Genomic DNA, 11,594 nt, shown 5'->3' on the forward strand with positions numbered 1-11,594 from the left:
AAAATTTGTTCCCTGACCGGGAATCGAACCCGGGCCGCGGCGGTGAGAGCGCCGAATCCTAACCACTAGACCACCAGGGAAGTCGTAGCTTTGATTTGCGAAACATTCTACGTATGTTATAAGGCAGTAGCGTTATTATTGGATGTTTCCTACTAGATGTTGCTTTAATAAACAGACTAGTATAGACCAAAGGTAAGAGTAATAAGGCGCTGTCACTTAATCACAACAGCAGAATATGATCAACCACACTTGATCAACTACTCAACTTGCGTCAAAATTTGCGTCTTGCCACTTACATGATCATAATTATTTTCAATGTGAGAGTAAGTGTGAGTAAATTCACAAATATAACCCATCATTACAAAGATTCAAATTTTTACAACACACAGAGAGAGGATAGAAATTATAATTACATTATAAAAGACAGGCCAATGGTAATTGTGTTTTTTTTTTGGTTACTGTGTTTAGCTTATATGGCCTATTTAAAAAATCAAGGCAAATAAGGGAAGGGACAAAGCTGCAAGCCACTTGTGTTGAGGCCTGAATTATCAGCTGTTGCCCTGTAAGCTCATCGTAAAGGATGGGAGACGTTTCAGCTGTACCATCCTTCACGTCACACCTAATAATACACACTGACAACAAGCATAGTGTCAAAAGCTACAGGGGCCTGACTGACTCACTGAGCCTGGGTCACGACTATATATAATGTTTTGCTCGTTGGGAGACAAAGACACACACTAGACCAACAGCTAGAGAACATCTCTCCGTGGAGGAACATCAGGTTTGATCACCATGTCACAGGTAACTAACTGGTCAGATATGTGCGTAAGCGCAAAGATTTAGATGAGAACAACGCTTGTAGACACACTGTTTGTGTGGTTTATTTTACCTTTACCAATTAGGTTTTGGTTCTTTCTTTTTTTTACTTTAGCCTACTGAGGTAAAGAAGAAGAAGCGCCCTCCAATGAAGGAGGAGGATTTAAAAGGAGCTCGTAGTAAGCTGGGATTGAAGGGCGAGGTTAAGAGTAAAACCTATGAAGTCATGGTGGAGTGTGGTGAGTAAAATCTATTTTTACACTGAAACGCAACATAAAACAATGTTGCATCGGCATGTGCCAAAATGTGTGAGGTGTGAGTGTTTTCTATGTAGAAAAAGAATCAATCTAATATGTGGATGTGTTGCTGTTTGGGTCTAAGTAAAAGTAATATTATGACAAAATAACAAAAGCAGTAAATGGCGAAAATTAGCTTTAGTTGTGAGAACAGTGATATTAATAGAACACAGCTTTTTGCTAATGACCCACTAGTTTTGCTTTTCTTTAACCTCAAGATAAGACCAACTGCCCGAGTTGCTTGTATTATTATTAAATATGAATACATTTACAGTCAATACAATAAAACAGATTTTAGATTGTATTGACTGCAAATTTGATTTTAGGTGTATGTATGTTTTTACTTGTTTTTATAACATATTCATACAATGTTTCTTACAATTTTCAAATTTTGATCGACTCCATGAATAAGGCGGAGTAGTGGCCTTTTTGGAATTAATAATATTATTTCGAAATGTTCCGTCACAAACCGAGAAAATATGTTCCCTGACCGGGAATCGAACCCGGGCCGCGGCGGTGAGAGCGCCGAATCCTAACCACTAGACCACCAGGGAAACTGGCAATGCTGTAGATAAATATTGTTAGGTACATAAAACTATGTACTATATGTTTTTGGGACCGTGTCGTTATCGTTTACACACACTCTAATAAAGACCAAAGGCAAGAGTAATAAGGCGCTGTCACTTAATCAGTAGAATAAGAGTGCCTTGTAAATTGTGATCAACCATACTTACCGCAACAGTCATTTGCATCTTGTGATTTCGGCTACTCACACGATCATAAATGTTTTCAATGTGGGAGTAAGTATGTGAGTAAATTCACAAATATTTGCCCACCATTATACAAACACCATCAAAAACTGGGTTATTTCGTTTAAACATTTCAACATCAATCTGCAAGTGTACTCAACCAATCACAGCGTTGTTAGCTGCATTATACATTTGAATGAGCAATTGCGATTTCGAAAACAGATTCAACTGTGTCATTTTTTTCGCTAGAACCATCAGCGAGACGACATTTCACACACTAATTTGAATAGTTAGAAGTCTTCCCCATTGCAAACAAAACAAAACGCACTCCGCATGCGCAAAGGGGACGTTTGGCAGCCCTTAACATTGGTTACAGTCCTTCTATTCGACTGCGAACCTCAGTTTATGTCTACACACACTTATAACCGCACTGACTCAGGGTAAATGATTGAACCAGGGTTGAATGACAGCAAATTTGTCTCCCTGATCAAATAGATGCCATTTTAGCAAACACACCATGAATCAAGACTATAGAGTCTGAGCCAGTCACTTACCATGCTAAACATACACTTTTATGTAACATACATTGACAAAATTTTATTTGATGACTGGTTTAAATAGATCATAGAAGGTGGTTTACTGTAAAACATGAACATCTTCAATCAGGAGTCTGACTGCAGATCCTGCAAACCTCATGGACCCCTGTAATTCAGGAATATGGTTTAAGGACGTCTTTCTTCTCTGGCTTTCAGAGCGTCAGGGCAAAGTGGCTCCATCCGTGTTCAGCGGCGTGAGGACGGGAGCAGAGACGGTGCTGGACAAGCCTTCTGCCAAAGCTCCTGGAGCCAGTGTGTTCAGCAAGTAGACAGTAATGGGGAAGAACAGTGTCTCTCAGCTTATGGTCTTACTGCTTAATATGCAAAATGTGTTTCACTTTCATTGTTCTATACAATGTCATTGGGATTTTAGAGAGACAAAACATAAGTGTAAAGTGGACTTTATTGCCCTATAGACAGTTAGTGTAGTGTATTAAGCTGTGCTTAATTGTTCGTTTTTTACCAGACCATATTAAAATGCAATGGATTTATTTGGAAAAAAGTACAAACAAAGTTATTATTGGGTTGAGAATGAATTCTTTTCATCAGACATACATGTGCAGGTAAACAGTCATTTTGGCAGGTAACCTCTTCAAGTCGAGATACAGTTGGGCTGTCTTCAAGCACAATAAGACTTTAAGGGTGGTTTGTTGTGATAAACAAGTCTAATCTTATTAAATATCTAATATAATATATGTATATATATTTCAAGTGAATTTCCATTCAAATTGTGTATATTAAGTGTTTTGTCTTAAATATAGTAGTTAAACATATAATTTTAAATACAAATTGTTGTTTTTTGTTTTTCTCTCTTAAATGGTTTTTAAATACAGATATTGTGTGATGATGACTGTAACACACCAAATAAAATACAAAGTACAACTCACTCACTTGGGAACTAGGTGAGCTCATGTTTGTTCATGAGAGTCTGCAGAACTACAAATATCCAACCAACAGGCATTTACTGTGGAAAATCTATGGAGCTATTGATTCTAGTCACAGTGTTTTCTGTGTGTCATAGCAAACAGACTGATTTCCAGAGAAACTCTGCACTGAACTTTACTTGTTTATTCCTGCTTTCAATTCCTGTAAATCATAGTCGCTATGTGCCTGGCTCACCAGGATTTTATTGGATCCGTTTCTAAAAAAAAAACATATGAAAGAGCCCTTCTTGTTTCTCACAGTGCTTCACTGTTTTCTTACCGAATAGGAAATGATGTAAATCTACGTGTATCTGGGCAAACTGGGCAAAGGAGAAGAAATGTTTGCAAGTGATGATGATGAATAAATATAAAAGTTAATATCTGGTCATTTTTCTTCATTTAGAAACAATAGAAACAGCCAGTATTTTGTGCAGTAGTCATGTGTTTTTTGTTGTTTTGCTACGACAGACATTTACTTATATACGTACATATTTAGACTTTCCCTGTGTTTTTGCCCTAAGGTTTCTGAGCTCAGCGCCGTGGGTCAACACACATACACACACCTTTTGACCCACCCACTGTTTGTGAGCAGTGAAGTCAGCCAGTGTTCCGATGAAGCTCAGTCATGTCTGGGCTGCTGGGTGTTGGACGTCTGCTGCTGTGGGGCTGTGCCTGCGTCTGGCTGCCCAGCCAGGCTGGAGCCGCTCTGCTCGTCGCCACAGGCCCTGGAGCTCAACAGGTACCTTCACACACTGAGCATTTGGTTAGATATTATTCAATTGTGGAGAAGAAGTTGTAGTTTAGTTGAGTTGCTGTTTATTTCAAATCGGTTTCTGAATCTCAGTAGCTGCTGGTCAGTCTGATTTTGGTAGGAGTTCCCTCAGATTGTGATTCCTAATCATTAGTTTACAGCTTGATTACCAGGTTTCTCCTAACTTCTCCTCTGTGAGACATATGAGACTACATGTTTGTCGCTCCATGTGACCACTACTCCAGATATGCCGTTGCTTCATCCTGCTTTATTTGCGTTCCAGGAGACAAGAGAAGCTGCCAGATCACTGCAGGTATTTGGCAGAAACTGTTAACAAAGATCACAAACGCACAAAGATTCTTCATGTTACAGTGAAAATATCTTGTCATGAAGAAATATTAAGTTACTGTATGTAATAAATCATAGTTATATTTTCTTGTTCATATAGAAAAGAAGTGCAAATGAGGCACAGGTAAGGAATCTAGCTTTATATGTATATCTGACACTGCTACTCTACATATTAAAATGAATATTGAATTTGGTTTAAATCAAAATTTATTTATTTTGCACAAACTACAGAGAAGGGAACTAACAGCTAATCACAAAGCTGAGCATCTTATCAGTCTGGGAAGGGTTTATCAAGCTCCAGGACTATCTACAAACAGAACCGACCAGGAACAACAGTTGCTTCTCAAATAGGCAAACGTTGATCAAGTCACAAAGAATTAAAGGAAAAAACGACTCAAGGGATCTCTGACCTCATTAAAGCTCACCTTTCATCACTGCATTATAAGAGAGACTGAGCTCCTGGATGATTCTCAGATGAAGCCCGGAGGTGGAGGTGTAATGTTGTGGTGATGCTTTGGTGCGTTACACTTCCCATCACTGAGGGAAACATGAGTGATCCGCTATGACTTACAAGCAGCGAGCTAATGTCTTCTTGCATGTGTTTTGAATCGGTTCCAATTTTCCATGGCACCAGCCTGGTCCCAGCTGACTGAGACACAACTGAACTGAACGTCCAGAACAGCGTCACGCTGCCGTGTGTTTGTGTTGTGTCCTGGTTCCATCCTCTGGTTCTGTCCCAGGTGGAGGTGCACAGCATGGCGGTGGACTGCACCGTCACGTCTCGCTTTGCCCACACCGTCATGACCTCGGTGGCTCTGAACAAGGCAAACTCCAGCCAGGAAATCTCCTTCGACGTGGAGCTGCCCAAAACCGCCTTCATCACCAACTTCAGCATGTCAGGTTCCGTCTCTGGCCTCATTGCGACGGGCGGTGCGGGCCGTTTGTCACGTTCCCATCTTTGCTCCTCACAGGGAAATTGAAGGTGAGGTGTACGTTGGGCAGGTGAAGGAGAAAGAGAAGGCGAAGAAGCAGTACGAGAAGGCCGTTTCCTCCGGTCAGACGGCCGGACTGGTCAAGTGAGTCAGTTACGACGCGCGTGCGGTCTGGCGCGAGACAGAACTCCTGCAGGAACTGCTGTGGCATGTGTTTTGTTCCAGAGCCTCTGGCAGAAAGATGGAGAAGTTTTCAGTGTCCGTCAACATCGCAGCCGAAAGTAACGTCACTTTTGTTCTGACCTACGAGGAGCTGCTCCAGAGGAAACTGGGTCGATATGAGATTCTGACTCGGGTCAAACCCAAACTACCCGTGCAGGAGTTTCATGTAAATCTGGATTTACTGTTTTGTGGTGAATGGATTTCTAGGACGTGCACGTGAACCCTGTCGCTGCTGTGTCTATTTACAGATTGTGGCAAACATCTATGAGCCACAGGGCATTGCCTTCGTTGACGTCCACGCCAACTTCCTCTCCAATGACCTGCTCCCTCTGGTGGAGAAAACCGTCACTGCCCAAAAGGTGGACTCGTGCTTTTTTCCAATGAAAAGGGTTCCCTACATAATGAAGGGTGAGCTTAACTCTATTTATCTCTCCTCTGCTCAGGCGCACATCTCCTTCTCACCAACGATGGAGCAGCAGAGAAAGTGTCCAGGCTGTGACGGAACACAGATTGATGGAGATTTTGTCATCAACTACGACGTGGAACGAGCACAGACGCTTGGAGACATTCAGGTCAGAGTGTTCAGCAGCAGCTGAAACTGCTGATTGGAGCGCACGTGACCGACCCGCGTGGTTCTCTGCAGATTGTGAACGGATACTTCGTCCACTTCTTTGCCCCGTCCGACCTGCCCAGAGTCCCAAAGAATGTGGTGTTTGTGATCGATCGGAGTGGATCCATGTCGGGGAATAAGATGCAGCAAGTGAGAGCTGACGTGCTTCTAATGATGCAGTAACTGTGAAACCATCATGACCTCTGACCTGACGACCTTTCGTAGACGCGAGAGGCACTGCAGGCCATCCTCACAGACCTCCACGAGGAGGATCACTTTGCCCTCGTCCCGTTTGATGACAAAATTCTCTCCTGGAAGGAATCGCTTTACAAAGCAACCAAAGAAAACGTGGCAGACGCCCTGGTCTATGTCCAAAACATACACGCCAATGGACGTGAGGAATAAAACAAGTAACGACAAACTGAGCCTCACGCTTGACCGATATGACGCTACACCTTTTATTGCTTGTCTCCCGTTCTCCTCGTAGTGACCAACATCAATGACGCGGTGATGAAAGGTATCAACATGCTGCACTCGGACAGGGAGCACAAGAGGATCCCAGAGAGGAGCTTTGACATGATTATTCTCCTGACTGATGGAATGCCCAACACTGGTGAGCATCAGTACGAACCGTGGGATGTAGGTGTGTGTGTATATGTGTGAGTGGGTAATACTCTCTCTCTCTCTGAAGGGGAGAGTAACATCGCACGGATCCAGGAGAATGTGAAGTCCGCTCTCGGAGGAAAAACCTCCCTGTTTTGTCTGGGCTTCGGAAACGACGTGGATTACTCCTTCCTGGACGTGATGAGCTCCCAGAACCGGGGACTGGCCCGCAGAATATTTGAAGCTTCAGACGCAACACTTCAGCTCCAGGTAAAGGATTCAGATAGTGAAATCATGCTGCTACTTCCTATGAACTCTGTCCTCGCTGCTGAACCCTTGTTTGGCCTGTGTCTTTTCATGCCAGGGTTTCTACGAGGAAGTTGCCAGTCCTCTGCTTTCTGAGTTGGACCTGCGCTATCCCGACAGTGCGGTGGACGCCCTGACCACCAACCACTTCTCGCAGCTGTTCAACGGCTCAGAGATTGTGGTTGCCGGCCGGCTAACGGACAACAACCTGGACAACTTTATGGTGGACGTTTTCGGCCAAGGGGTGAGACGGAGGATAGAGCGGAAATGACAAGATGATGCTCAGGGGCAGGTATTATCACTGATTCCTGCTCTCCCTTGTCTTCAGTTTGAGAACGATTTCAAAGTGCAGGGTGAGGCCAAGGCCGTGGACTGGAACGCGCTGTACCCAGAGGAGGACTACATTTTCGGGGACTTTACGGAGCGCCTGTGGGCCTACCTCACCATCCAGCAGCTGCTGGACAAGAGGTGGCTTCGGACCCTCCGTCCTCCGTCTGACAGCGGTTCTGCCCGTGTCAGGGTCTCACTGTGTCCGTTCCCGCCCACAGCAAAATAGGCGCGGCCGACGAGAAGGCCAACGCCACGGCCGAGGCGCTGGAGATGGCGCTGCGGTACAGCTTCGTCACGCCCCTCACCTCCATGGTGGTCACCAAGCCCGACAGCCGGGACGACCCCCTGATCGCCGACAAGCTGACGGAGGGTAAGGAGAGCGGCGCGCAGGCGCAGTTCACGCTTTGAGTCACATGTGCAGCAGCAATAAGTGGGTTTTGTCCCTACGTCGACAGAGCAGAGACAACGGGAGGAGAAAATGGGTAGGTCTGATTTAAAGTCATTAAAATCAGGAAAATACTGTAGATTCCTCTGCTTTCATCTCTGATTTGACTGTGTCCAGCAATCAGAGCTCAAGCCTACCAATACCGACCAATACAGTCACAAAGTTACCTGCATCAGTCAACGCCCGTGTATTTCGGTGAGTTTGCTAGCGTCGCTAGCTGCGCCTCGCGCGCGTGTCCTGTGCGGTGACCCATGACCTCAGCGGGTCAGTGTCACTTAGAGCCTGTGCTGATGTTGAACGTGGAGGTTTGCTATTAACTCGCTTGGTCTTTGCACCCTGGTGCCTGGCAGTGGATGGAGATCCTCACTTCATCATCGAACTCCCTGACAGGAACGACTCCCTGTGCTTCAATATCAATGACAAACCAGGGACCATTTTCAATCTGGTAACAGACCCCACAACAGGTAATAACGGTTCTGGTTGTTGCAGCTTTTTTTACCTCTGATTCAAACTAACCTCAACATATTTGTTTCAGGTATTTTGGTCAACGGTCAGATAATTGGAGACAAGAAAATCCCTCCCGATGGTAAAATCAACACCTACTTCTGGCGCTTCGGCATCGTCCACCAGACTCTGGGAGCGAGGCTGGACATCAGCACGAAGGATATCTCCGTTTTCCAGGACGGCGAATGGGTCAGGCTGCTGTGGTCCGATACGGCTTCTATCAAAGGAGCCAAGTGAGTGGCTGCGGCACTACACGAGCGCTCGGTGGGAGGAATATAAGCTGAATGATCATCTGCCCTCCTCCCCTTCCCTCTCCTCCAGTGTGGAGCTTCTCGTGACCAAAGATCGCAGTTTAACGGTGACTCTCAAAGACTCAGTCAAGTTTGTGATCCTGCTGCACAAAGTGTGGGCGAATCACCCATATCACAGAGACTACTTGGGCTTCTACACCCTGGACAGCCACCTCCTCTCCTCGTCTACTCATGGGCTGCTGGGTACAGCATCCATCCGTCCATCCTGACATATTAAAATTATTCATATATTGTATGTATTCATATATATTGAATCAACATTTGGTTCTTTTCCAGGTCAGTTCTACCGACCGATTGATTATGAGGTGACAGACCTACGTCCGGGAGCAGTGCCAGAGAAACCAGACGCCACCATGTATGTGAAGGGACGGGAGCTCACTGTGACCAGGTACACGTGCCGTCCAGATGCATTCATTTAAGTAAATGAACTGCTGTTTCCCTCGATGCCTGCTCACCATCTCATTTGATGGGTGTGATGTCTCCGTCCTGGTCCACAGAGGATGGCAGCGAGACTTCAGGAGGGATGTGAAGAACGGGGAGGATGTTCCCTGCTGGTTCATTCATAACAATGGAACCGGGCTCATCGACGGAGAAGCAACAGACTACGTCGTGTCAGGGCTCTTTAAACGTGTTTAAAAGCAGGTTACCGAGGTAGTCAAAATAATCATCAGTTCACAACAAGAAGGCACACCTTAGTTCTAAGATGCATTTTGAATGGAACACACTGAGATGGATTCAGCTTTAACGATGTCTGTCTTTGCTCATTTAATGCGACACAGACGCACACAGGTCTGTCATCACGAGGTCTGTTACAGTTAATGTGAACTCCACCACAGGACTCTCAAACCTAATAAAGATTATCTTGGTGGTAACGTGAAATTCATTCTTACTATCATGACTGTTTTTATTGTTCAGGATCATATTGTCCAGACACGACTTTGTCGTTGTGAGTCTTCCTCGTCTTCCTCCTCTGGGTTTGTGCTGTAAGAAGGCTGCAAAAAAAAAAAAAAAACAAGAGACAAAAGTACTCAAAAATGAATAAAAATAAAAAATATAGCAATATATACTTGTCTCCAGGGAAACCAAATGAATGACACAAAGAATAACTTCAAATAATTATCTACATATGCCTCTGCCATAAATGTGATTATGACTGTCCCCATTACTTCCTGTTCACCTTCTCACCTGGTTCTTCCTCCATTCTGCTCTCTTCATATCTCTCTCTGAGTTTCCTCCTCTCTCCCTCTTTGTTTTGTCATTCGCAACCTAAAGGCAAACATCACCAAACAGATAATGTGCAGTATAATCTAACAGGCCTCATACCAGTAGGTGGAGGAAGCTGCAGATACGACGTGGCCGCAGGGGGGCAGCAGTGAGCTCGTTACGGCGACGTAGGGGCGACGCTAACCCGTGAAATCTACGCACTGGTGAGATTCTTGTTTTACTGAGCATTTACTATCATGTACTTCGACTGTTCAGATAAACAGACCACGAAGATAATTAAACATGAAAAGGACAAATGTGACACGGCTGCAGCTGCTTTCACTAAAAAGCTGTGCAAAATGGCCCAAAGTGTACTTGACCTGCTGGCTACTAGCTTGTTTTTATTTATTTAAGCTAACCATAGTAAATTAGCACATGTGTTAAATTAAGTTCACTTGAAGGTGTCACAACCATACGTGAGATGTGAGAGACACAAGAGATGGTGAATCAACAATCTGTTTTCAAATATTTTTTTTTAGTTTTTCTCCGAAATACAGAAAGTAATAGTAGTGGTTATATATAGTTTAATAATATGCAGTGTGTGTGCGTGTACTCCTTGTACTGGAACACCCCAGCAGCTCCAGTTACTTGGCAGTGGTGTGTACTAAAAAATCCAGGGCAAGTGTGTTGACCCCAGTCATGTCGGAAGTTCAGGAGTTGAGAGGGTTTTTCTTAAGGGGCTCTTTGCTAAGCGTTTGCCTGTGTCTGTCTGTCTGCCTGCGTGTGTGTGTGTGTGTGTGTGTGTGTGTGTGTGTGTGTGTGTGTGTGTGTGTGTGTGTGTAGGTGCGAGCGCTGCTGATTAATACCAGATGTGCTGGGCTGAGGGTTTTAGAGGCCCCTTACTCCGTTCAGATGTAGTTGCAGAAAAGCGCTTAAGTCACTTCTTCACACATGGTTGACATTAATGTGTTCACTGTTGATCTCCGAGATCCCCTGAAGTTTTGAAACATCAGGACAGTCGGAGCTGAAGGAAATTTAATACGGAGGTTGTTTAAGTAAAACAAGAATTTGGTGTAGATGTCATACGGTTCCACCAGAGGGCGGTAGAGAGCTATGAATCATCTACAGCGTCTGTACAGACGGTGTCCCAAGATCACATTAACTGCAAGTGTTTTGGATTTTTTTTTACATAAAGCACATGATCACATTTGTTTTAATGTTCCTGTTCTGAAATAAATAAAACTATATAAATTATTGATATTAATATTAGCAACAATTATATAATAGTTTGAATTATTCCATTAATAGTCTATATCTGGTGATATTTCAAGTTCCTAAACTCAGTTTATGGAAAAGGGTGATTTTGCTCAACGAGCAGTCTGCAGACATACATTTTACAGTCATGCAAAAAATAGAATCAGATCTCAGTCACATTTATAAAACATACTTTATTTGGGGGAAATTTCCTTGGGGAAATTAGGAACTTAGAATGTTTTCCTTTTATTTAGAGTTTGACTGTTTTATCTGAAGTTGAGATTATTTTAACAGCACTTTTGGAATAATCTGGTTTATTGCTAGTGATGTATACAAATACTATCAATACAAATTTTCCAAAATAGAAAATTAGCTTGAAACGGTTGTTCAAGATT

At 43.8% G+C, this 11,594-nt stretch overlaps 2 protein-coding genes and 2 non-coding genes across 5 annotated transcripts; 2 read left to right on the forward strand and 2 right to left on the reverse strand.

The window, feature by feature from the left end:
* Positions 1–8: 8 nt before the first annotated feature.
* trnae-cuc (transfer RNA glutamic acid (anticodon CUC)) lies at positions 9–80 on the reverse strand. The gene has a single exon. It is a non-coding gene; the product is annotated as a tRNA-Glu (tRNA).
* Positions 81–641: 561 nt separating this feature from the next.
* On the forward strand, positions 642–3,758 carry mustn1b (musculoskeletal, embryonic nuclear protein 1b). The gene is made up of 3 exons (XM_029150833.3): positions 642–801; positions 932–1,055; positions 2,614–3,758. The coding sequence occupies exons 1-3, from the start codon at positions 793–795 to the stop codon at positions 2,724–2,726; spliced, it is 246 nt and encodes an 81-aa protein (XP_029006666.1). The 5' UTR covers positions 642–792; the 3' UTR covers positions 2,727–3,758.
* On the reverse strand, positions 1,595–1,666 carry trnae-cuc (transfer RNA glutamic acid (anticodon CUC)). The gene has a single exon. It is a non-coding gene; the product is annotated as a tRNA-Glu (tRNA).
* Positions 3,759–3,966: 208 nt separating the features above from the next.
* LOC114855569 (inter-alpha-trypsin inhibitor heavy chain H3-like) lies at positions 3,967–9,757 on the forward strand. 2 transcript variants are annotated; one of them, XM_029150829.3, is made up of 22 exons: positions 3,967–4,119; positions 4,415–4,444; positions 4,580–4,603; positions 5,220–5,374; positions 5,451–5,555; positions 5,637–5,799; positions 5,882–5,992; positions 6,077–6,205; positions 6,277–6,393; positions 6,469–6,637; positions 6,731–6,856; positions 6,935–7,116; positions 7,211–7,396; positions 7,481–7,620; positions 7,701–7,852; positions 7,938–7,964; positions 8,045–8,122; positions 8,278–8,391; positions 8,463–8,664; positions 8,753–8,925; positions 9,019–9,130; positions 9,240–9,757. In XM_029150829.3, the coding sequence occupies exons 1-22, from the start codon at positions 4,006–4,008 to the stop codon at positions 9,376–9,378; spliced, it is 2,748 nt and encodes a 915-aa protein (XP_029006662.1). In that variant the 5' UTR covers positions 3,967–4,005; the 3' UTR covers positions 9,379–9,757. The 2 variants fall into 2 exon arrangements, with proteins under 2 accessions (XP_029006662.1, XP_029006663.1); XM_029150830.3 differs by lacking the exons at positions 4,415–4,444; positions 4,580–4,603 and having other exon boundaries at positions 3,981–4,119.
* The last annotated feature ends 1,837 nt before the right edge of the window (positions 9,758–11,594 follow it).

This window comes from Betta splendens, chromosome 5 (genome assembly GCF_900634795.4).
Source record: "Betta splendens chromosome 5, fBetSpl5.4, whole genome shotgun sequence".
Lineage (NCBI taxonomy): Eukaryota > Metazoa > Chordata > Actinopteri > Anabantiformes > Osphronemidae > Betta > Betta splendens.